Raw genomic sequence first — 26,773 nt, 5'->3', positions numbered from 1 at the left:
AGGTCCCCTGCATTGGGAGCCTGGAGTGTTACCCACTGGAGCATCAGGGAAGTTTCTAGACCATTTACATTTAATAAGATTATTGATATGGTTGGATTTTAACCTATCATCTTGCTAATTGTTTTCTATTTGTCTCATCCATTCTTTGCTCTTGCCTTCTTTCAAATTAATTGAGTATTTTTTTTTTCCTTTGCTGGCTTATAAGAGTGAGAGCCTCTCTGATAAGTGATGACTGAGCAGAGTCCTGAAGGAAGTGAAGGAGTGAGCCCATTAGCTGTTTCGAGGAAAAACTTCACAGGCAGAGAAAAAAGCAGATGCAAGGTCCTGAAGCAGGAGCTTATTTGACATGCTAGAATAATAACCAGGTATTGGAGTAGAAAGATAGGAAGGAACATGGGGAGAAGATTGCAGAGGGAGATTAAGAGTTGATAGGTGGGATATGAGAGCATCTCAGGCCTTGTAGACCTTTAATAAAAGTCTTTGGAGGAAGAGTTTTCTTGACGTGTTCATTGAACTCCAATTGTTCCGGCCAAAACCATTTACAGTTGTTCCCACCCCCAAATTAAACAAAACGTTCTTTGGATCATCATTGTAATCTGCATAAGGGAACTTCAGGAATACTCTGTTCACGCCTATTTTCCCATTTTATATTGTTTTGCACAAAAATCCAGTACTCACAGATCATTGCTCATTTTCCATTTTCTTCCTCCAAAATATAACCTTTCCAAGGTGTCCTTTGGAATTCATGGTCCCTCATCAGGAAAATCCCCTTTATCCTCGCCCTCTTCTCTTTTGTTTTCCTTTTTTTTTTTTTTTTTTTTTTTAATATTTATTTATTTGCTTCTTTGTCTGCACTAGGTCTTAGCTGCAGCCCAAGGGATCTTCGGTCTGGCGTGCAGGATCTTTAATTGCGGCATGCAAGCTCTTAGTTGTGGCCCACGGGATCTAGTTCTCTGACCAGGGATTGAACTAGGGCCCCCTGCATTGGGAGCACAGTCTTAACCAGTGGACCATCAGGGAAGTCCCCTCGCCTTCTTTTCTGAATGTTCCTGGAACAGGCTGAAAGGGGGCTGCCTTGGGGACACTGATTCCCTCGTTGTTCTCTCAACTGTAGGCTAGTTTCTTCCCTATAATCTTCACACCGTGGGGCTGGAGGATAGATGTTATCCTGGCCCTTCACTACTGCCTCCAGACTATTGTCCTTCTTTCCCCTCAAACTAACGTCTTTGGTGAGTGTACCATCAGGCTAGGAAGGTGTATTTTTTTTTTTTGCTTTGATGGATGAGACGAAGTGAAACTTCTAGTCCTTTACCCCTTTCTAAGGCATGTTTTTGGATATTGACAGATTTGTTCGAGGAAATTTTCCCTATTATTGTTTGTAATCAAAAACCTGTTGTTTTAAAATCTGGTATCACTAGGGTCATACTCCCCAATAAGGGGTGTGTCTATACTCCAAGTGGGTCAGGAGATAACGATAATAACAGCAACTGCAAACACTGGACAAGTTACCCAGTTTCCTCTGGCTCAGTTTCTTTATCTTGAGAACTAAAAGTTGCCTTCTTTCATCCGCTCAAAGACAGAACTCGAATAATTATCTTCTGCCTCTCTTGAATCACCTGTTTTTTGCTCTCTACTGAACGGTTTCCACCCGCATGAGATTATTATTATTTCTTTATCATCTCATAAAGCCTTCCCTTGACCTTACTTTCACCTGTTTGCTACCATCCATTTCCTTACTCCCCTTTACAGCAAAGCTCCAGCAATCATGTTGTTCCTCCCATCACCGCACTAGAACTATCCTTACTTACAAGGTCACCAATTTCCTTCATGTTGCCATATCCGATGGTCAATTCTCAGTCTTTATTTTACTTGACTTATTATCTCACAGGACCTCATACTTCCTTGGTTTTCCTCCTCTTGCTGGTTCTCCTTTATCTCTCCTTGGCTGCATCTTCTCCTCCCAACATCCTAACATTGTATAGTCAAGGGCTCCTTCCTGATTCCTAGTCTTGTCTCATTCTACACTCGCCCCCTTGTGATCTCAGGTAGCCTCATGGCTCTAAAAGCCACCTACGTATTGCTAATTTCCAAAATTTTATTTTAGAAAAGATAAGAGTGGTTTCAGTTTGAGTCTCCCTCCCAAACTTCTGATCCTATATATAACTGCCTACTCAACATCTTGCTTCAATATCTGATACAGTGCCGCCTTAAGTGTGGTCCTTGCACTGGTGCCCATCCACAAATCATTTGTCATCAATCTGCAAGGAACTAAGTATAAAAATGAGAGTAAGAGTTTAGCAACATTTATAGCAATTTGATTTTGCCTCATTCAAGCCTGTCAGCAGTGGTCTTATCTCATTGAACAGAGTGTAGACCAGTTTGGATGTTGTCAAATTTGCTTGATAAGCTGCATGTGGCATGAGGTGAGTTCCAATCATGTATAGTAGGAACAAACATTGATCTCCAAGAACTGGAAATGAAATAAACTTAGCCTTCACCTAAGACAGTTTGAGAAGTACTGGTCTAGTAGACATCTCAAAACCAACATGTCCACTAAAAAAAGTAATGGTATTTAAAGAATATTTAATTTATATTTTTACATGCATAAATCTTTAAATAATATAAATAAATTTTTAAAACTGTAGTGTGGACAACCTTGAATCTATTTACACATACATACACACATATATACACACATACAAGTAATACATGAATGAAAACTCATTGTAAACACTTTAAACAATGTGAAAGTCCACAGAGTTAAAAGATTCTACCTCTATTCATCACCGCTGCCTTCCCTTTCGTGATTCTAATGACTATTCTAGAGTTATTTCTTCCCAGTTTAATATGTGCACTTTTATATAGAAATTAGTAGACACAGACAATTTTAGTTTTTTTTTTTTTTAATCAATGAGATTGCACTAATAATGTGTTATTCTGTGACCTGATTTTTTTTCCCACTAATATACTTGGAGACCTTTTCTGGTCAGTTCATATAGCTTTGCCCCATAATAATCATAATATGCAACACTTTAAAAAATCATTCCCCTATTGTCGAACAGTCTGATTGATTCTAAATACTGCTACAATGAACATGTCCTACTTGATCTGTACCTTGTGCATCTCTACAATATGTCTGTAAGATCTATTCCTAGATGACAAGATCTGAGTCAAGGGCATATACATTTCAAATGTTGATACTCTCAAGCTGTCTTCCAAAAACTCTGTACCCTTTCAATTCCAATCAACAATGCATGAGTGTGACCATTTCAATACTGGATTTTTACCAAACCTCTTAATTTCTGCCAGCCTTGTGAGTGAAAATTACATCTTCTTCGGTTGTTCGAATAAGCATTTTAGTGTTTTTGTTAGTTATCAGCCCCTCACTTGCCTGTTGATATACTTTCCATATTTTTCCCTTTTTGTCTTCTCAGTTGATTTGTAAAATGATATACACACAACCATGTGCTGTGGATTTTTAATCACTCGTTTGGTAGATATTGCAAATATGTTTTTCTTATTCTGCTGTTTGTCTTTGGCAATAATGTTCCAATTTATTCTTAAGAAGGAAGTCATATCGCAACTTTGTTTTATGAGTAAGAAATCCGCTCAGACGTACATTGAGCTGGACATATCAAGAAGCCCTAACCCTTTTGGTTTATAAAATAGTGAGTGTCCCCCGCCCCAGCCTCATGAGATGTCTTGCTGATAGTTAATCATTACTATGCATTGAGATGAATACGGTTTCATTTATTTGTTTCAGGAAAGATAAGAAGACTTGTCACAAATAATTTTTTTTTAATTACAAGGTTTTATTCTAACTTTGTGTTGCCTCCATTCATGAAAGGCAAAATTCGTTAATAAGTGCTCTTTTACATTCTTCCAATGGAGAATTAAATGCCCAGGTATAATTAAATGGCCTTTTTTACCACCTAATTCTATCCTGCAAATTTGAAAGCAAAATTTCAAATCCTGATAGAAATAGATATAAAGGGTTAGAACAAAGACAGTTAACACCATTTAAAATGTGAAAAATGATTAGTTTGCTGCTCCCTTAATCTGATCTTCTTAGTGTAAAGTCAAGATATGAGTTACAGCGCACTGGCTTCAAACTGCTTGTCTTCAAATTCCTGCTATGCTGGTGCCAGCTACATAATTTTGAACAAGTTATTCTGATTACTTTAAATCCCATTTTTCTATTTTTTTAAATATATGTTTAATTAATTAACTTATTGGCTGCGATGGGTCTTCATTGCTGTGAGGGAGCTTTCTTTCTAGTTACAGGGAGTCAGGGCTACTCTTAGTTGCAGTGCATGGGCTTCTCATTGTTGTGGCTTCTCTTGTTGTGGAGCATGGGCTCTAGGCAACTGGGCTTCAGTAGTTGCAGCCCTTGGGCTCAGTAGTTGTGGCACACGGGCTTAGTTGCTCCGAGTCATGTGGGATCTTCCTGGACCAGGGATTGAACCCATGTCCCCTGCATTGGCAGGCAGATTCTCAAACACTTTGCCACCAGGGAAGTCCCCGCATTTTATTTTTAAAATAGTGAAACAATAGCTGTGAAGGAAGAAAATGACAGAAAATATCTAAACCACCTAGCATATGATAAACCCTTAATAAATACAGATTAGCTATTATTATTATCATCATTAACTGGGGTGAATAATATTTATGTTCTATCTATAAGTACTGCTATCCTCTTTTAAGTCAAATTTGGATAAGGTCATCACATCACTGGCATATTTACCAGCAGAGGATTAAAAAATTATTATGACAATGAAAATTAAAAACATAATATATAGGTCTTCACTTTGAATTCTTATGGTGAATCTACAGCAAAAGACAATTCATGCTAAGGATTTAGTATCACAAATGACTTCTGAAGCATAATATACCGTCTTTGTATCAGGGCATCAGGTTGGGACATCAGGTTGTCGACGAAAAAAATTGATCAGTTGATCAAAGAAAGAAATGCATACATCAACTATACTTCAATAAAAAAATTAAATAAAAAAGAATTTAGAAAATCTCCAAAGACGAAAGAAAGAAAGGAAGGAAGAGAGAAAGAAAGAAAGAAAGAAAGAGAGAGAGAGAGGGAATGGAAAATTTTATTCAAACCAAATTGAAAATCATAACCCGGGAACAACCTCAGGAAAGCTTCAAGAAGTGTTTCGCCCGTAAGTCAAAGCACAGGTATCCAAGTTTTTGAGACAGACGGCTGTATATTAAATGATATATTACAGACAGTTTACACAATCCAGATTTACAAATACAAAGTGAGTGGCCTTAAGATTAAAAAGGAAGATGATCTCCTACCGAGTCCTGACCCTTGTTGAGATTAGAAAGGAACTTTATCTCCTAAGAAAGTGTGGGGAATGCAGATGAATGCACTAAAGGGGAGGAAGAAGGCTAAGAAAAGTTTAATGTTTTAAATTTCTCCCCTTGTCATAAATATAAATTTACTTCACAAGGTATTATAGTATTACCATTTTAAAATATATTTTAGTAGCCATTAAGGTTTCAGGTTCCAATATATACTGTTTAAAGCAAAAATAGATAAATTTTTAAAAATGGTATTTGTAACATAACTAGTTAAGTGCTTACTATAGTCCAGAAAGCTGTGGCCCTACGCAGCCTAGGGGTTTCTGTTGTTGTGGTTTGCTGTTGTCTTTTGGTGGTTTTGTTGTTGTTGTTTTGTTTTGCTTGTTTTGTCTTTTGTTTCCTCTCCTGCTTAACAAAATCAAACTTGGGAGACTGGGGTGAGATGGAAGGGTAAGATAAAGAGTTTGCTGACGTAAGTGCTATAAAGTTTTAAAATCCCCAAATTTTCAACGCATTTCCACGATAAACAGTAACGTAAACATTTAAGCATAACTTCTGCGTCTAAGAAAATTTCCTCTCATCTCCCATATCCACGTGGAGGAGCGAGACAATAAAGATGCTTAGGACAGTCTGTCCACACCCGCCTTCAACCTGGGAAATCTGCGTCCCAGGGCTGGAAAATATGAAACATAAAAGGGAAAGGGTCTGGGACTGCGACTGGAGGAGGGAAGAAACGGGATCCCGGGGGACCCGGCGTGGGGGCAGGCGCGCATTCCTCCACCCTCCCTCCGCGCCTGCCGCGGGGCTGGGAAGCTCCTCCCCCCTTGCCTTCCTCCTCCTCCTCCTGCTCCGCGGCCGCGGAGGGCGAAGGGCCGAGCGCTGCGATATTTTGTCCCGCGCGGCGACCCCTCCTCCCGCGGACGCTGCGGCGGCGGCGGCGGCGGCCGAGACGCGGGCAGCGGAGCGCGGTCTGCAGGCCCCGGCCCGGCGGCCTGGAGGCCGCGAGAGGTGGGGACCCGGCCGCCTTCCCGCGGCGCGGGAGCGGAGGGGAAGAGGCGGACGTCCGCGAACCCCGCCCGGCCGCCGAGAAGGTGGGGGAGGCTCCGCGCGCCGCCAGCCCCCCGGCCTCCGCCGCCCTGCTGGCCCTGCCGCCGCCGCCGCCTCGGGCTCCCGCCGCGGGCTCGGCGGCCCCGGCCGGGGAGGGAGGGCGGCGGGAGCCGCCGGACATGGCGGGAGGGCACTGCGGCAGCTTCGCCGCGGCGGCGGCCGGCAGCGGCGAGATTGTGCAGCTGAACGTGGGGGGGACCAGGTGAGCCAGGGAGAAGGGGCTCGGGGTGGGGTGCGGCGGGCGGCCTCCGGGGGGTAGCCGGGCCCCAGGGGGCGGGGGCGGGATCGCAGGCGAGCGTGGGCGCCGAGCGGGCCGGGGGCGCGGGGCCCTCCGGGCCGGAGCAGGTCCGTGGATCCCGAGGGGCAGGCGGCCTTGGGAATCGCCGAGGGCCGGGCCCATCTGGCCGCGCTGCCGCCTTCCTAGGATCTCAGCCACGGTCGTCCCTCTTTCTAGGGGGTCAGGCCGGGAGGAACCCCCTGTAGCCTTCCTTACCTACCCTTGGCGAGTCCTTGAGGGATTTGTTTTGTGGAAGCCCGGCTTTGTGGTTTGGCGGTGCAGGTGCACCTGCCTCCCCTTTCTGTTTGGTCCACAAGGTAAATCGATTTGCTCGGGCGATTCTGCCTCATTAAGGGCTGTTTGTAACCTACAAGAATTTTGGTGGTGGGAGGGCTGTAGATCTGCGGTGCGTTGTTATTTATTTTCAGAGTTTCTTGGCGCACGGCTCTGAAGGGTCTGTTCAGCTTGTAGGGCAGCGTGTCCAGAAACTGCAGTTTGAAGAGTTGGTTCTGGGAAGCTTTGGGTAGCGGCACCATGTGGCGCCCTCCTCGTAAACAGACCGAAAGGTCTTCTCTGATCTTTCTCTGGCCTTGCCCTCCCTTACTATGTCTTCTCATAAGCTTGTTGAGGGGGAAAGTCATACTTTTGTGGATTTACTATGGTTTATGAGTCACTCCTCTCGGAAATGGGAGTTTGCCAGCTCTGTTTCAGGGAAGGGGTGGTTGAGTTTTAGGTTAGGTAGGAGATAAATGATGAAGCGCCCTGGGATGTATATTTTGCTGTGCTCGAGAATACGAAAGGTTTTCAACACCTAGGACCTTTAAACTAATATTCTTAAAAATGCAGAACGGCAGCACTGTGAACCTTTGTGATAAAAATGCATAGTGTTTTAATAGTTTTCTAAGTGCTGCAGAATTCAGCACAGGAAATAGTGACTTTTTTTCTCTGCTCACTGTTTTTTCCCTCTCATCCCCCAAGCAAAACTGTTTATTAGTTTAAGAATTTACAACGTTGTTGCTGCTATATAGATTCCGGTTTCATGGAGGAGATTGGTGTCCCCTAATGCAAGATATGGATATTTTCGTAAAATCACGATGAAAATTTTGCCGGTTTGGTAATTTATGGATGCAAAAATGGAATACTCTGCAAGAGCTGGCCTTCAGAAGAGTAGGATTGCAGTCATTTAAAATCCCCGCTCTAGTTTCTAATTTCTGTTGATTGTTCATATATTCCTTTTTTGGGTATTTTAAAGAACATTCTAATTTAATTCTAAAATGAAATTTGAAAGTGAATGGTTTAAGAATGAAGGAACTGTTAATGACTGTAGAATTCAGTTTAAGTTTTTAAATTGTGTAAGACAGTTATCTTGGAGCTGAACGTTTTATGTTTCATTATTTATGAAACTTGTTTTCTCGGGTTCTGATTTTTCCTAAGTGATATTAGAAAATAATACAAAGTAAGATGAATATAATATTAGGTTGAACAATTTAGAAGACAGATGAGAGTTGTCACATAGGAATGAGAAACAATTAAAAAACGCAAACTTGAGACTTGATAGGATAAATTTATAAAATAAGTGGCCTGTAGAAAACAGAACATCCAACTCCAAGTGCTCTACAGATATTTCAAGTTATTTTGGCTCATAGACTCTTGCAGCATTTTAAAGCTAGAAGGGATCTAGAAGTCATCTATGTCTTGTATAAAACACAGATTAACACAGACACTTAAAGCATCGTAAAAGAAAAAATCTTAATGTAATTTTCCTTGAAGTTGAGGAATTGCTCCTGGGAGAACCTCTTGTGGCATAGAACTGAAGTCAGCAGAAAAGTGATAGAGTGAAACTCAGAAGGAGAGTTTCTTATGAGCAGAGAAGCACATGCTATAGGTAGGGTCTTTTTTCCCAAGAGAGGATAGGAAAATGGATGTAGTCAAAGGAATTATAGAAATGACTGTTTTTTATGATTTATTTGTCACTTCATGGATGATTCAGAAAGTAGAGAACATGAGGTTTCATCTAGAATTGTTAATATTATTATTTACCAAAAATGAAAAACCCTAATGAAGTGAAAGAGAACCAATGTGGCTCCATTTGTGATTCTTTTGTGAATGAGTATGATTTGAGGCCTCATGAGGAAAGTCTGGGACCAGCCAGTGGGAGACTAGCTCAGCAACCTTGGGCAAATTATTTTTTAGCGCTTAGTTCCTAAAATGTGTAATAACAGTAATAGTACTGGGACTTCCCTGGTGGCTCAGTGATTGAGAATCCGCTGCCCAACGCAGGGGACACGGGTTCGATCCCTGGTCCGGGAAGATCCCATATGCCTCAGAGCAACTAAGTCTGTGTGCCACAACTACTGAAGCCCGCGCGCCGCAAAGAAGAAAGTGCCGCAGCTAGAGAAAGCCCGAGGGCAGTGAAAAGACCCAACACAGCCAATCAATCAATCAATTTATATTAAGAAAAATAATAGTACCAATCTTCTAGGATTAATAAAAAAAATTTGAAGCAGTAAATGGGAAATACAAGGGTTAGTGGCATTATCTATCAATAGTAACTTTGCAGGATAAATAATTTTAACTAAATTGTTTCCAAGTAAATTTTGTAGGAGGCAAGTGGCATGGAGTATAAATGTGGATATGTTTTACTAAGACCAGATTGTGCGTGACCCTTTTCTTGGCATACTGTGAATATGAGATAAAAACATAGAAAAGACTTTTCATATATATATTTCACAGAATTATGCTAGTCATATGTAATTTTAAGTGTTGTAGTTTTCATGAAGTCGTCTTTGGAACCAATTTTAGAGATCTGGGTTTTTTCCCTCTCCTGTCTTCTGCTTGTTTGAGGGGGTAAAAAAATTGGTGGGGATGAGGGTCTAACCCCTTTGCCCAGAAATTCTAGATTACTACACCCACCCTTAACTGCTGATTTTAATTGAAATTGCCAATATGACTTTAAGCAGACCTGGGTAATTTTCTAAGTAACATGAGATCTGAGTTATTTGGCAAACAATTTGCTGAGTAAGCAGTGAACACCAAAGGTCACAATTTAGAAGTGATCCTTATTTGGAATTAATTTGATGGCCTCCAAAACAACAGTGATTCATTTTTGCAGTGAATCCTTGGATCTTTCAGTTTGCCAGTTATTGGATTTGCTTCTATTTATTTGACCAAGTCAGTTTCCTCTAGCTAGTTGTAATCTACTTCTCATTTTTAAAAAATTCTGCTAAGAAATACACTTGGAAAATTTGCCATATTTTCTTGAGTAAACTGGCTCCTTAGTCTAATTAATGGGCATAGGAGCTGCTTTAAAACAGTCATATAATGCGAGAAAATGAATGTGGAGGGAAAGTAAAGGTCTGTTAGGTTCTCTTCTGTGTGAGGCCACATGGTGATGGGACAGCGATTCAGAAATATACAGTGCAGTGTGGTAAGTCTTAAAATGAAAATATTCAGACATCAAGTGATGGACTGGATGAGCCCTATATCGAATTCTTTGTCATGCCAGTTTACCTCAGTTATTGTTTTGCCTTGATCTGTTACACTAGGCTTTGATAAAGTTCCCCCCAAATTGGTGGTAATAAGCAGACTTGATCAAATGGCCGTTAACCTCAAAACTGTTTACTAAGTGATTTTTGAATGAATGAATGCAGTAGTTGTGAATAGCTCAAGACTATCAAGGAAATGTTAAATGCATTATGTGTAGTGGGATTAATAGGAGCTCAAAAAGATAATATAGATAGAATATTTGGAAAAGCCATTGAAAAGAAGGTAAAACCTGGATGGTATCAAGAAAGATGGATGGAACTTGGATAATTGGACATAAGGTTGATGCAGCTGGGATAAAGATTCTGAAGTGGTGTAAGCATGGACTGTTTGAGGATATTAAGAAGTACTGTCTTAATAGAGGGGAAAACAGTTTGTGTCAGAGAGATGAAATGTGACCTGAAGATGGTATATTAAGTCGAGAAGTTTAGACTTGGTGTGGTGGGCTAATTATTGATTCTTCAGTTGCCTGGCATGCTACAAAGTAGTGTTTTAAGAAGCTTTATATGTAAGTGAATTAATCATTTGATTTTGTTAAGAGATCTTGGAATAATCTTAACCTTGAATTCACAGTAGTAAAATTTCAAAATATTAAATGTAATGAATATAATCAATACAGCTATAGCTATGTAACAAACTTGTAAACCATTAGTATATTAAAGCAAGTTAGCTAACACTGAGATTTCAAATCATGTCCTCTCTTATAATACCAGGTACTTTTTAATTGCAGGTTTAGTACCTCAAGACAAACACTCATGTGGATTCCAGATTCTTTTTTTTCCAGGTATTTCATATAATTCTTCAGTACCTTTTTTTAATACAGTTTATTTTTTTATTTTTTAAGGACTTTTATTGAGATATAATTGACATACGACAAACTACATATAAAGTGTACAATTTGATATTTTTTTCTTATTAGTAATGTATATATGGCATGTACATACACCTTATTTTTTCTTTTTTATTAAAATAAATATATTTATTGAATAAAAAACCTTAACTCTTAAAAGAGAATTTTTAAATAGTTATTTTACTTTGGAGATAGGATGGTTCATTTGTATTGGTCTTTGACCTTTGAAGGAATTAGGGCATTTTATTCATACTCAGATTTTAAGAACTAACCCCATCTTAATGTTAATGACTTCTAGTTTGCTGAGTGGAAGAATTTCAACACTTCGAGATGAAACTGGTGCTGTGAGTATAACAATGTTGATATATATTCCTGATTTAGATCAAACAATGTTTATAGTGTTTGATCCTGTTGTGCTCTAAGAAGACAGGGAGACTACTGTTTCTATAACTACTAAAAGAAAGTGTATGTACTTAAAGTTTTTTACTTCTTGCTGTGAATAGTGTTTCTATAATTAGAGAAGTTGAAATTGGGAATACTGTGTGTAGCAATTTAAATAATCATGATTGGAGAGATTATAGGATCTGAGCTTACATTGTCAAGAGAGGAAATATTTCTTTTAATCAGTAATTGAAACTTTAACAGTAAATAGATAAGTGTAAATACTGAAATATTTTGATGCTGAATTATAATGGTAAGATGGTGCAAATTAGTAAATTCGTACAATTTTTAATTTTGAAGAGTAACCTTATCAACTTCTGCAGCAATGGTGGTGGTGTGAGGGAAGTAAAGAACTATTAAATTTCAGTAAAAAAAATTGGTTTATACATTTTAAAAGGAGTTATAATATGCACAATAGCATGTAAAGTAAATGTCTAGTGCTCACAAAAGCAAATAAGGCTTTCAGTTTAGAGGCAACAGAGTGACCAGAGGTGTTTATTTGCTGTGGTGAGATTCACAGCACAAACAGATATGTTCATGTGAGATTATGAAAAGGACATCAGTAATAAGATCTCCACAAATCTGTGGTGTTTCTTCAACTTCTGATTGATTCTAATAAAAACAAAAGCAAGAATTTATGAAGTCAGAATAACCTAATTTGTTGTATATAATGATCGTAGTATAAGGAAGTTTAATTTGCTACCATTCTGCAGTCTAATTGACTTATACAAGCTTTATAAGGTATTCAGTTTTATGGATAGAGCTTTTGTAATTGGTTCAGATAGTGTTGGCATACATTCCTGTAAAAAGTTATCAATTTTGTATTTCATAGTTTTTAAGCGTTTCCTTTGCCCTGTGTGTATTCTGTGGTGCTGCGTTTGTTATTTTAAAAAATTTTGTTGTTGCTGTTGTCACCCTCCCCTTCATCCTGCCCCCAGGCCTTGAGGAAATTGAAATAGTGGTATGTAGGAGTGTTACTGTTCTCCAATGTTAGCAGCAGTTAAAAGTACATTGTTGTTTTAATGATTCACTTACGAATCACAGATTATGTAAATCACAGTCACTGTCACCAAGAATTAGTGATCAGATGATATAAGAAAGTATTGTTCATGCATAATGTTTTCAAAGTATGTATTGAATTCTAAAATATTTCAGATAAAAATTTCCCCTTTGATGACCCTTTCACCAGAGATATCAGTTAAATGAAAATGAGAAAAAAGACTTATTTGATACCATTTTTCCTGCATTTTAAAATATAATCAATCTAATAATAGCTTTTCAGGGGGAGAAAAGACACCAGTACTACTACATAAATGCACATGGTTATAACTACATTTCAGTTTTAGAAACATTAAAATTTAACAAGAGTGGAATCAAGGAAATATAGTATTTAAGTAATTCAGTATTTGTTGCCTAAGTTAGTGTTACAGATATTAAAGTTAAAATTTAATTTATAATTTGAAAATGAAATTTGTAATTCTTTATTTGCAGATATTTATTGACAGAGATCCAGCAGCATTTGCACCCATTTTAAATTTTCTTCGGACAAAAGAACTAGACTTAAGGTAAGAAATGTATCTTTTTAAGGTAAATTTTTATTGAAAGGTATGGTTTTGGGTATATTTTATGAAGAAAAGTTTTTTGTCCCCCCCACCCCAAGATTATTTTTGCTTGAAGGTTTCCTCAGAATTAAACTCTTCTAGATTCAGGTCACGCTCGTCCCTCCCTCTGGATCACTCTTAACAGCTTCCTTACCGGTTTCCCTGTCTTCATTCTTCCATCCCTTCAATTCATTTTTCACACTGTAGCCAAAATTAACTTCTGAAAATATAAATCTAATCTGGTTATTATTCTGCTTACAGCTCTTATTTAGTGTGTTACTGGGTTAATGGCTAAGGATTTTGGACTTCCTCTTGATTCTTAAGGCTCTCTCTAATCTAGCTCCTGCTCACTTTCTCTTGCTTCAGCACTTCCAACCTTTTCTGCTCTTTGCTTGATGCTGATCACTTCAGTGATCTCTGTGTGTCTGCCAGATGCAGGTGTTCAGAGTTTCTTATGCTGCCACTCTGTAGTCCATCTTCCATTAGACTTCAAATTCTAAAAGGACAAGCATTGTTTACTGTATACCTGTAGGCTCAAGCATTGCACTTGACACATAGCAGTACATTTTTTTGGTGGGTAAATGAATGGCCATTTAAACTGTTTTTTTAACTTTGCCATAGTCTACAATCTACAATGGAAGCTACAGTCTAATTTTATTTTATTCTTTAGTTTCATATATTCCTAATGAACTTTCACATAAGGACCTATTAATACTTTTTTAGATACAGCTTTTAGAATTCTAATTGTTTCTTCAAGCTGCCTCTTTATAATGTTATATAATTTTTGGCTTATATGCACTAGAATAAGAGCTCCTTGAAAGCAAAGATATTTTTGTTTGGTTTGTTCTCTGCTGTATTCCCAGTGTTGTTAAAACAGCATGTATAGTAGCTGCTCAGTAGATATTTATTGAATAAATAAAAGAGTTTGTTGGGGCTTTTTGTTTGTGTACTTTTTGGCCAGGAGTGGAGGTGGGAAGTGTATTAGTAGCTACTTGCTTCTGGGGTAAAATTATTTTTAGCATTTGATTAAAGCCTAAATTTACTTCTAGTCAGGGTCCTTGTGACTAATCCACGACTAAATCACCCGTGAAAGGCAGAAATATGATAGTTTAAATATTTGTATTCACTGCTTTTCTTACAACTTGCTTTTTTATTTCATTTAGGGAAGCGTAACAAACTTAAGTTCTCTGAGTTAGTACCTTCTGAAAGAAGGTGGGAAGGAACTGAAAAAAAGAATACTATATTCTACTTCTGTTTTTTGCATAAAATTCTTATATTGCCCTTATCACACTGTATTATCATTATCATATTTGTCTGTCCTTCCCAGAACTGTTATTTGTGTCCTGAGCCACCTTGTAATTAGCCAGTGCTACTGTTACTATTAACACAAGTAGTTTTTAAATAGAGTAAGAAAGTTTTAACTGTTCTAATGTTAAACTCGTCACAACCAATTTCACAAATAAAAGCAATTTAATATCACAATTACATGTGTTTATTAGGCCTGCAGAATTTTTTTTGTCTGTTTTTTTTTAAGACTTCTTTTTATAAGAGTGGTTTTAGGTTTACAACAAAATTGAGAGGAAGGTACAGAGATTTCCCATGTGCCCCCTGCCTCCATTTTCAGCCTCCTCCATTGTTAACATCAGTTACCAGAATGATACTTTTTTTGTTTTTGTTTTTGTTTTTTAGCTGATGAACCTACATTGACATCATAATCACCCAAAGTCCATAGTTTACCTTTGGTTCACTTGATGTTGTACGCTTTGTGAGTTAGCACAAATGAATAATGACATGTGTACATCTTTATAATACTGTACAAAGTATTTTCACTGCCCTAAAAATCCTTGTGCTCCATCTGTTGCTCTTGCCTTCAAACTACTGATCTTTTTTATTTCTATAATTTGGCCTTTTCCAAAATGTCGTCATTGGAATCACACAGTATTGTAGCCTTTTCTGATTAGCTTCTTTCACTTAATAATATGCAATTAGGTTTCCTCCATGTCTATTCATGTTATTTCTTTTTAGTGCTGATAATATTTCATTATCTGGATATACCAATTTATTTTTCCACTCACCTACTAAAGAGGACATTTTGGTTGCTTCCAAGTTTTGGCTGTTATGAGTAAAGCTGCTGTAAACCATCCATATGCAGGTTTTTGTGTGGATGTAAGTTTTCAGCTCCTTTGAGTAAATACCAAGGAGTGCAGTTGCTGGATCATATGTTAAGAATTTTATAAGAAACCTGCAGAGAGTCTTTCAAAGTGGCTGTATCATTTTGCTTTCCCATCAGCAGTGTATGAGAGTTCTTATTGCTTCACATCCTTGCCAGCATTTGGTGTTACGATTCTGGATTTTGGGCATGTTAATTGATGTGTAGTAGTAACTCATTGTTTTAATTTCCATTTGCTTAATGACATGATGTGGAGCATCTTTTCATGTGCTCTTTTGCTACCTCTGTATCTTCCTCCGTTAAGGTCTTTGGCCCATTTTTTAATTGAATTTGTTACCTTATTGTTGACTTTTAAGAGTTCTTTATATGTTTTGTGTAACAGTCCCTTATCAAATCTGTCTTTTACAAATATTTTTTCTCATTCCATGGCTTGTCTGTTTTCTTAACATTGTCTTCCATAGAGCAGAAGTTTTTAATTTTAATCAAATCTAGCTTATCCTTATTCCTCTCATGGATTGTGTCTTTGGGTTGTATTTTAAAAAGTATCACCATACCCACTGTCATTTCAGGTTTTCTCCTAAATGCTATCTTCTTGGAATTTTTTAGTTTTGCATTTAGTTTTACATTTAGGTCTATGATCCATTTTGAGTTAATTTTTGTGAAAGGTATAAGGACTGTGTAGAGATTGCCTTTTTTTTTTTTTTTGGCATGCAGATGTTCAGTTGTTTCAGCACTATTTGTACTCCATTGTTTTGCATTTGCTCCTTTGTCATAGATCAGTTGACTATATGTATGGGATCTGTTTCTGGGCTTTCTGTCCTATTCCATTGATCTGTTGTTTATTATTTCACCAGTACCACCCTATCTTGATTTTTCTAGGTTTGTAATAAATCTTGAAATTGGGTAGTGGTAGTGCTCCAACTTTGTTCTTCTCTTTCAATATTGTGTTGGATATTCTGGATCTTTTGCCTTTCAATGTAAACTTTAGAATAAATTTGTTGATATCCATAAAATAACTGGCTAGATTTTTGATTAGGGTTGTATTGAATCAGATCAAGTTGGGAAGAACTAATATCTTAGCAATACTGCGTCTTCCTATCCATGAACTAGGAATATCTCTCCATTTTTTTAGTTCTTTGATGTCAGTCATCAGAGTTTTGTAGTTTTCTTCATATAGATTTTGTATATATTTCATTAGATTTATACCTAAGCACTTCTTTTGGGGGAGTTTTGGTGTAAATGGTATTGTTTTTAATTTCAAGTTTCTCTTCTTCATTGTTGGTATATTGAAAAGCAGTTGACTTTTTGTACTTGTATTTTGCAACCTTGCTGTAATTGCATATTAGTTCCAGGAGTTTTTGTCCATTCTTTTGGATTTTCTGTATAGACAATCATGTCATCTGTGATTATCAGTTTTATATCTTTCTTCCCAATCCGTATGCCTTTTATTTTCTTTTCTCACTTATTGTGTCAATAATGATTTCCAGTATGAAGTTGAAAAGGTATGGTGAGAGGGAATAGCCTTGTCTTGTAACCAGATATTAGTGGGAAAGCTTCAAGTTCTCACTATTAAATATGATGTTAGCTATAGAATTTTTATTTTAATAGTCTTATCAAGTCGAGAAGTTCCCCTCTATTCCTAGTTTATGGAGAATTTCTATTATAAATGGGTGATGGATTTTGTCAAATGCTTTTTTTTACACCTATTGATATGATCATGTGAGTTTGTTGATGTGGTGGATTATATTAATTGATTTTAGAATATTGAACCAGCCTTGCATACCTGAGCTAAAGCCTGCTTGGTTGTAGTGTATATGTCTTTTTATACATTGTTGGATTCAGTTTGCTAATATTTTATTGAGAATTTTTGCATCTGTGTTCATGGGAGATACTGGTCTGTAGTTTTCTTATAATGTCTTTGTCTGGTCTTGGTGTTAAGATAGTGAGGGCCTTATAAAATGAGTTAGGAAGTGTTCTCTCTGCTTCTTTCCTTGAAAGAGATAGTAGAGAATTGGTATAATTTCTTCCTTAAATGTTTGGTGGCATTCACCAGTGAATCCTGGGCCTGGTACTTTCTGTTTTGGAAGGTTATTATGGTTCAGTTTCTTAGATACATGTAGACCGGTTGAGATAGTCTCTTTCTTATGTGAGTTTTGGCAGATTGTGTCTTTTAAGGAATTGTCCATTTCATCTAGGTTATCAAATTTGTAGGCAGAGAATTGTTCATAGTATTCTTTTATTATCCTTCTAATTTTCATGGACTCTTTAGTGATGTCCCCTTCTCTTTTCTGCTCAGGCAATATTTTTAAAGTAAGGACAGATTATAACTGAAACCTAAAACGAATCATTTTAAACTCTTAAGCTTTCTTTCTTTCTTTTTTTTTACTTCTAATTTTCATATTACTTTATAGTAACATCTTTATCTGGGTAACATAGCCCTTCTTAAGGCTGATCTTTTTCCCCCCTACCTTCTATTTTGCTTTTGCTTTTGGTTTCTAATGAGAAGAGACACGTATCTGGATTTATTCATCCAGTGAATACATATTGCGTAACTATTGCATACACTGCATGAGGTATACAGACATGGATCAGAGGAGAACATAATTGCAAGGAGCTTCTAGGATAATTGGGGAGGTTGAAATATGTATAGAGATTATGATAAAAGTCAAAAGTAATTAAAACCATAAGAATGATTTCTGCTTTTGTTTGCCTTATTAGAGACTTACTGATAATTACTTGTGTTAACTCTGTAAAGCCCTAATCTCTCATTTAGTCATCCAATTCATCTATATATGAATGGTTTTTTAGTAAGAAAAAGTTCTTGGTGGTGTGCAATTTTTTAATTTATACTTCAAATGATTAAGGATCTTAGGGAAATAGTAAGTTTTAAAGTCCTGTGACTTTGTTCACATTAAGAGCCTAGTACTTTTTCCTGCTGCCTCAGATGATAATCCAAGTTGCCAGTGTTAGAGGATTTACATCATTCATTTGTTTCTTTATAGGGGCGTGAGTATTAATGTTCTTCGGCATGAAGCAGAATTTTATGGAATCACTCCGTTAGGTATGTATCCTTCTAATATTTTATGTTTATGATTTGACCCTTTGAGCACTAAACTTCCCCAAATGAAATGTGTTTTATATCAGGTCCTAATTTTTGATGGACTAGTTAGTGCTTGTTTTTTGTGGATTTTCATAGTGAAAAGGTGTTGTCAGCTGATTTAACTTAAACATTTTCCTTTTCTTTCCTTATCCTCTTTAACTAGAGAAAATAAAAATGGAGTACTATTTTTCTGTTTGCATGTACTCTTGACAAGTTTGCTTTGAAATGTTTTTAGTAAGAAGGCTTCTCTTATGTGAAGAATTGGAGCGTTCATCTTGTGGCAGTGTCCTTTTTCATGGTTACTTGCCTCCACCAGGTATTTCTGCTTTATTTATTTAGTGTTTTTTTTTTTTTTTTTTAGTTATTTTTATCATTAAGTACAAAAGTATGAATAGGGAAATCTGTTTCTTGACTATTGAGTTTCTCATTTATAAATCTACTAGAAAAGGTGAGAACTTTAATTTTAACAGAAGGTAAGTCATACTATATATTAGGGTAGCAATTTGCCAGACTTTTCCTGTAAAGGGCCAGACAGGCTTATGAGCTAGAAGATCTCTGTGGCAGCGATTCACTTGTGCCATCAACACTATAGAAATGAGTGGGTGTGACTGTGTCTAATACAACTTTGTTTACATAGACAACTGTCAGGCTGGACTTGGCTGTGGCCAAGTTTGCTGACTCTTGTGTTTGAAAACTGGTTGTCGGTCTCCTCTCTGGAACCCCAGGAGCTTTGCAGAGACGTGTCAGTGTACAGGGCAGAGGAGGGTGAGGTGCGTGTCATCTCTGCCCCTCTTCAGTTAGTTAGAAGAATTCATTCTTTATCTGTGTTGTAGCAGGCTCCTGAACAGGATTTCATTTTGAAAAAGGATCCCCTGCCAAAAAAGAGACATTTGAAAGTATAGGGCAGTTCAGCTCTCAGGCAGTTTAAATTAGTAAATGGTATCTAACACATAGTAACTGTTCCATAATGTAAAGAGTAGTGACCGAATGGATGAATTCGTGGTTGATTGATTTGGTAACCTAGAGCTAGGTAAATATAGAGTATGATATGATAAATCTCAGTCTTACTTATTATATACATAACATGATAAATATCAGAAATCTGTTGAAAGAATTTTGCTTTTTAAAAATTTCATTTTGTTTTTTACAGTAATTAATTATTTGCTGTAAGTTGCTATATTGGAAGGTAAATTTCGGCCATAATGAAATTCACATTTTTTTTGTTTGTTAGCCATAATGTGAAATTTTAAATTTTGGTAGGTGAATTTGGAAATAAATTTATCTTCTTTCCTTTTATAGGTATTCCTAGTCGTAAAATAAACAACACTACTAGATCCTCTGCTGATTCTAGAAATGGACTAAATTTTACAGAAGGTGAAGCTCGAGGAAATGGTACCCAGCCTGTTCTCTCTGGAACTGGAGAAGAGACGGTTAGGCTAGGTAAGTAAAGATTATATATATTAAAAAAAGAAAAGTACATATGTGTTTAGTTCTAGGTGATATTGAGTAATTATTTTTAAAGATGTGATTTTTGGTTTATCTCTCTTTTTAATCTAGATCTACCATTTATATCTTGAAAAGGCTCACTTAACATAATTTTTGTTTAAAAACTTTGTGATCTTCTGTCTGCTCTAAATCTTTAGAACAGAGCTTGGTATACTTTTTCTGGAAAGAGCTGGACAGTGAATATGTTGGGTTTCGTGAGCCAAAGGGTCTCTTTTGGAACTGCACAATTCTCGTAGCACGTAAGCAGCCATGATGATGTATGAACAGATGTGAATGGCTTTGTTCCAACAAAGCTTTATCAGAAGAGGTAGTGGACTGGAATTGGCCTGTTGGCCATAGTTTGCCATCCCCTTCTTTAGAACATAAAAGATTTCTTTTCCTATTATCAATAGGATTTCCTGTGGATCCACGAAAGGTGCTAATAGTAGCTGGCCATCACAACTGGATTGTAGCTGCATATGCCCATTTTGCTGTGTGTTACAGGTATTGTATAATTAATAATGGCTTACTTTTTATTTTGTTTTTTTTTTAATAATTGTGATTTTATATTTATAGATTTAAGAGCTACTTATTTTAGTCATCAATTTTTTTTTTCTTCATATTTTGCCCACTTCTGTATCTTCTGAATAGATTTACTTGGCTTTTATTTTCACAACTAATTTGGTAGATATTACTGATAGCCTTAATATGTCTTAAATATTGCCCATACAGTATGAACTGTGATATAACTGAGATATCTTGAAGTTACACCTTCTTGCTTAGTGTATGCGGCTTTGAATCATTTAACTATTGTATTAAATGATGAGGTAGGATTGTTAACATGAGCCCTGTGTTTTTTGTCTATATGATTGAGTCTTTTGTACTCTATAGTAGGGGGCAATAGGACCCTACATTGGTCGTGACTACCATATGGTTGGGAGCAAGGTAATGAAGCAGGACAGTTGTGGGCAGAAGTGGTGTAGTTTAGTATCTATAATGTGCAAGCTTTACACAGAGGTAGTTTGGTTTTACTAATTCTTGCATTCCTAGAAACTGACAGGGAACAAGGAAAAGTGTAGACCCGTGATTTCTGTTTTTTAATTGGAGAAAAGGTAGGATTCCTAGTTCCAAATCACTGTATGCAGTACGAATATGTTGATAACAGGGAATGATGTAGAAGCCCCAAAATGGCTGGGATATACTAACTTAGACTATCATCCTATTGAATTTAATTGCTGAAAAATAAAAATACATATAAATATTTTCTCACTGTTGAATTTAGTTAAGAAAAAGTAGCCACAATAGATTAAAAATGTTTATAATGTCTTCTAAAGTTTACAGATATATTTGAAGAATCCCAGAGGCATTAAATAAAAGGAAAAAACCCCTCAGGTTATGAAACATTTGCCATATGTGGTTAAAAGAAAAGAGCTCTTATATCAGTAATGTGCGCTTTATATTTTCATTGCAGTAGAGATAAGGTGCACACTTTTCATTTTGAGAGCATTCGGTTGATATGCATTTTTTATATTATTGAATAGTATGAAAAATATTTTTTGGATTGTTTCAGGGATGATTTTATATGAGGCAAGACTGATTTGGAAAAGGGAATTTTTTTTAGGAGTTTTTTTTTTAACTTACCAGCTTATGGATCTAAATTGAGAAACTTTTAGATTTTGCTTTTTTGTTTGTTTACATATTACGTACATTTTTTTTGATAAGGGATTCCAAAGGAGTTGTATAACAATTATCTAGGTGTAACAGCATAATTTATGTTACTGCACAGCTGTGCTAAAGATTGCAACTTGCCAGACAGGGACGCACGGTATTGCACAAAATTTCACTAATTGAGTGACAGATATAAGAAGGATGATGCTGTTACATTTTCCATTCTTTGTGTTTGCTTTTGACCATAACGTTTCTTTGCTTTCACTGGGTGTCAATGATTTCAGAGCTCTATGCCCATGCAAAGTGACAAAGGAAAAGAATTAATGACATATTAGATTTCCTCATGTACAGTTAAATCATTCAGCACAATGCCAAGAAAAAGATGTCAGAAGAAAGGAAAATATTGAAATTATTTTAAGAGTGTAATCTTTTTAATAAGTTGTTTTTCCACAGCTTTTTATATCGTCTAAAACCTTAAAAAATGAAAGAGTAGCGCAGTGAAATATTTTTCACCTATATTCGTTAATTTTCTACATTGTTAGGTTTTACTTTTATATTTCTTTTTCTCACTCAGTCTGCAACATGTTACTTGTATTAACAAAGAGCATTTTTGTAGAGTGTTCCCCTTTTGGAGTTTATATTTTGCTTTAGATCTTTAATCCACTTGGAATTTACTTTTTGTTTATGGTATAAGGTTTAGGAATCTTTTATTTTCTTCAAAGTGGGTGGCTAATTATATTCTGATTATGACATAAATCATTCTTTCTCATTGAATTTTAGAGCCCCCTTTATCTTGCTTTATATTTATTTTTATATATTTAGGTCTAATTTTAGAGTCTTTTAAAATTTTTTCCCATCGATGGACACTTAGGTTGTCTTGATTATTGTAAATAATGCTGCTATGAACACAGGGGTGCAAATATCTTTTCAAGCTATTTTCAATATGTTTTCATTTCCTTTGAATATATTCCCAAAATTGGAATTGCTGGATCATAGGGTAGATGTATACTTAATTTTTTTGAGGAAACTCCACACTGTTTTCCATAGTGGCTGTACCAGTTTACAATCCCACCAACAGTGTACAAGGGTTCTCTTTTCTCCTTGTCCGCACCAGCATTTGTTATCTCTTGTCTTTTTGATGATGACCATTCTAACAGGTGTGAAGTGATATCTTAAGGTGGGTTTTTGGTTTTTTTTTTTTTTTTTTTTTCTTTTTATAAAGAGTTTTACTGAGATACACTTGACATACAATAAACTGCATATGTTTAAAGTGTACAATTTGATATTTTTTCTTATTGGTCATCTATTTTATGCATATTAATGCATATATATGGCAATCCAAATCTCCCAGTTCACCCCCCCCAACCCCCAACCCGCACCTGCTTTCCCCCCCTTGGTGTCCATATGTTGGTTCTCTACATCTGTGTCTCTGTTCTGCCTTGCAAACCAGTTAATCTGTACCATTTTTCTAGATTCCACATATATGTGTTAATATATGATATTTGTTTTTCTTTCTGACTCACTTTACTCTGTATGACAGTCTCTAGGTCCATCCATGTCTCTACAAATGACCCAATTTTGTTCCTTTTAATGGCTGAGTAATATTCCATTATATATATGTACCACATCTTCTTTATCCATTCATCTGTCGATGGACATTTAGGTTGCTTCCATGACCTGGTTATTGTAAATAGTGCTGCAGTGAACATTGGAGTGCATGTGTCTTTTTGAATTATGGTTGTCTCTGGGTATATGCCTGGTAGTGGGATTGCTGGGTCATATGGTAATTCTATTTTTAGTTTTTTAAGGAACCTCCATACTGTTCTCCATAGTGGCTGTATCAACTTACATTCCCACCAACAGTGCAAGAGGGTTCCCTTTTCTCCACACCCTCTCCAGCATTTATTGTTTGTAGATTTTCTGATGATGCCCATTCTAACCCATGTGAGGTGATACCTCATAGTTTTGATGTGCATTTCTCTAATAATTAGTGTTGTTGAGCAGCTTTTATGTGCCTCTGGGCCATCTGTATGTCTCCTTTGGAGAAATGCCTATTTAGGTCTTCTGCCCATTTTTTGATTGGGTTGTTTGTTTTTTTGATATTGAGCTGCATGAACTGTTTATATGTTTTGGAGAGTAATCCTTTGTTGATTTGTTTGCAAATATCTTCTCCCATTCTGAGGGTTGTCTTTTCATCTTGATTGTAGTTTCCTTTGCTGTTCAAAAAAGATCTTGCTGTGATTTATGTCAAAGAGCGTTCTTCCAGTGTTTTCCTCTAAGAGTTTTATAGTGCCTGGCCTTACATTTAGGTCTTTAATCCATTTTGAGTTTATTTTTGTGTATGGTGTTAGGGAGTGTTCTTGTTTCATTCTTTTACATGTAGCTGTCCAGTTTTCCCAGCACCACTTATTGAAGAGACTGTCTTTTCTCCATTGTTTATTCTTGTCTCCTTTGTTATAGATTAGGTGACCATAGATGCATGGGTTTATCTCTGGACTTTCTATCCTATTGCATTGATCTATATTTCTGTTTTTGTGACAATACCATAATGTTTTGATTACTGTAACTTTGTAGTATAGTCTGAGGTCAGGCAGCCCAGTTCATCCAGCTTGATTTTTCTTTCTCAAGATTGCTTTGGCCATGCGGGGTCTTTTGTGTTTCCATACAAATAGTAAAATTTTTTGTTCTAATTCTATGAAAAATGCCATTGGTAATTTGATAGGGATTGCATTGAATCTGTAGATTGCTTTGGGTAGTATAGTCATTTTCACAATACTGATTCTTCCAATCCAAGAGCATGGTATATCTCTCCATCTGTTTGTATCATCTTTGATTTCTTTCATCAGTGTTTTATAGTTTTCTGAGTACAGGTGTTTTGCCTCCTTAGGTAGCTTTATTCCTTTTGTTGCGATGGCAAGTGGGATTGTTTCTTTTTGTTTCAATGGTAAATGGGATTGTTTCCTTAATTTCTTTTTCTGATCTTTCATTGTTAGTGTATAGGAATGCAAGAGATTTCTGTGCGTTAGTTTTGTAAACTGCTAATTTACTGAATTCATTGATGAGCTCTAGTAGTTTTCTGGTAGCATCTTTAGGATTTTCTATGTATAGTATCATGTCATCTGCAAGCAGTGACAGGTTTACTTCTTTTCCGATTTGGATTCCTTTTATTTCTTTTTCTTCTCTGATTCCTGTGGCTAGGACTTCCAAAACTATGTTGAATAAAAGTGGTGAGAGTGGACAACCTTGTCTTGTGCCTGATCTTAGAGGGAATGCTTTCAGCTTCTCAATGTTGAGAATGATGATAGCTGTGGGTTTGTTATATATGGCAGTTATTATGTTGAGTTATGGTCCCTCTATGCCCACTTTCTGGAGAGTTTTTATTATAAATGGATGTTGAATTTTGTCGAAAGCTTTCTCTACATCTTATGAGATGATCATATGATTTTTATTATTCTATTTGTTAATGTGGTGTATTATACTGACTGATTTGCACAAATTGAAGAATCCTTGCATCCCTGTGATAAATCCCACTTACTCATGGTGTATGATCCTTTTAATGTATTCTTGTATTTGGTTTGCTAGCATTTTATTGAGGATTTTTGTGTCTATGTTCATCAGTAATATTGGCTTATAATTTTCTTTACTTGTGATATTTTTGTCTGGTTTTGGTATCAGGATGACGGTGGCCTCACAGAATGAGTTTGGGAGTGTTCCTTTCTCAGCAGTCTTTTGGAATAGTTTCAGAAGGATAGGTGTTAACTCTTCTCTAAATGTTTGATAGAATTTGCCTGTGAAGCCATCTGGTTCTGAACTTTTGTTTGTTCGAAGTTTTTTAGTCACAGTTTCAATTTCATTACTTGTGATTGGTCTGTTCATATTTTCTATTTCTTCCTGGCTCAGTAATAGAAGGTTGTACCTTTCTAAGAATTTGTCCGTTTCTTCTAAGTTGTCCATTTTATTGGCATGTACGTGCTTGTAGTAGTCTCTGTGATCCTTTGAATTTCTGTGGTGTCAGTTGTAACCTCTTTTTCGTTTCTAAGCCTTCTCTCTTTTTTTCTTGATGAGTCTGATTAAAGTTTTATTAATTTTATCTTTTCGAAGAACCAGCTTTTAGTTTTATTGATCTTTGCTATTGTTTTCTTTGTCTTTATTTCACTTATTCCTGTTGTGACCTATATTTGTTTGCTTCTACTAACTTTGGGTTTTGTTTGTTCTTCTTTCTCTCATTACTTTAGGTGTAAGGTTAAGTCGTTTGAGATTTTTTTTGTTTCCTGAGGTATTCCTATAAATTCCTATTAGTATTCGTATAAATTTCCCTCTTAGAACTGCTTTTGCTGCATCCCATAGATTTTGGATTGTCGTGTTTTTATTGTCATTCGTCTCTAGGGGTTTTTTGATTTCCTCCTTAATTTCTTCGGTGGTCCATTGGTTGTTTAGTAGCATATTGTTTAGCCTCCATATGTTTGCATTTTTTTAGTTTTTTGTTTTTTCTTATAGTTGATATCTAATCTCATAGCATTGTGGTTGGAAAAAGATGCTTGATATGATTTCAGTTTTCTTAAATTTACTGAGGCTTGCTTTGCAGCCAAGCATGTGATCTATCCCGGAGAATGTTCCACGTGCACTTGAGAAGAATGTGTATTCTGCTGCTTTTGGCTGGCATGTTCTATAAATATCAATTAAGTCCATGTTGACTAATGTGTCATTTAAGGCCTGTGTTTCCTTTTTGATTTTCTTTCTGGATGATCTGTCTGTTGGTGTAAGTGCGGTGTTAAAATCCCCCACTGTTATTGTGTCACTGTCGATTTCTCCTTTCATGGCTGTTAACATTTGGCTTTTATATTGAGGTACTCGTATGTTGGGTGCATATGTATTTACAGTTGTATCTTCTTGGATTGGTCCCTTGACCATTTTCTAATGTCTTTCTTTGTCTCTTGTAACAGTCTTTATTTTAAAGTTTGTTTTGTCTGATATGAGTATTGCTACTCCAGCTTTCTTTTGATGTCCATTTGCATGGAATACCTTTTCCTCTCCCCTCAGTTTCAGTCTGAATGTGTTCCTAGATCTGAAGTGGGTCTCTTGTTGACAGCATATATATGGGTCTTGTTTATGTATCCAGTCAGTCTGTGTCTTTTGGTTGGAGCATTTAATCCATTCACATTTAAGGTAATTATTGATATGTATGTTCTTATTGCCATTTTAGACTCTTATA

General features: G+C 36.5%; 1 protein-coding gene across 9 annotated transcripts in view; it reads left to right on the top strand.

Annotated features, from left to right (window-relative positions):
• The window catches only part of KCTD3 (potassium channel tetramerization domain containing 3), a 67,524-nt gene that overhangs the window by 4,138 nt on the left and 36,613 nt on the right, over nt 1-26,773 (top strand). For 2 of the 9 annotated variants that reach the window (XM_057728292.1, XM_057728291.1), the window contains exons 1-8: nt 6,218-6,628; nt 10,977-11,030; nt 11,395-11,440; nt 13,029-13,102; nt 18,311-18,369; nt 18,644-18,724; nt 19,708-19,848; nt 20,307-20,397. In XM_057728292.1, the coding sequence (XP_057584275.1) occupies nt 6,546-6,628; nt 10,977-11,030; nt 11,395-11,440; nt 13,029-13,102; nt 18,311-18,369; nt 18,644-18,724; nt 19,708-19,848; nt 20,307-20,397 (629 nt within the window). In that variant the 5' untranslated portion in view covers nt 6,218-6,545. Of the gene's footprint in view, nt 1-6,202; nt 6,629-10,976; nt 11,031-11,394; nt 11,441-13,028; nt 13,103-18,310; nt 18,370-18,481; nt 18,725-19,707; nt 19,849-20,306; nt 20,398-26,773 lie in introns of those variants that run through there. The other 7 variants (XR_009052738.1, XR_009052737.1, XM_057728293.1 and 4 more) reach the window with 7 other exon arrangements.

Source organism: Hippopotamus amphibius, chromosome 3 (genome assembly GCF_030028045.1).
Source record: "Hippopotamus amphibius kiboko isolate mHipAmp2 chromosome 3, mHipAmp2.hap2, whole genome shotgun sequence".
NCBI classification, from domain to species: Eukaryota; Metazoa; Chordata; class Mammalia; order Artiodactyla; family Hippopotamidae; genus Hippopotamus; species Hippopotamus amphibius.
The sequence above is the reverse complement of the archived record's forward strand: the minus strand, read 5'-3'. Positions and strand labels throughout refer to the sequence as shown.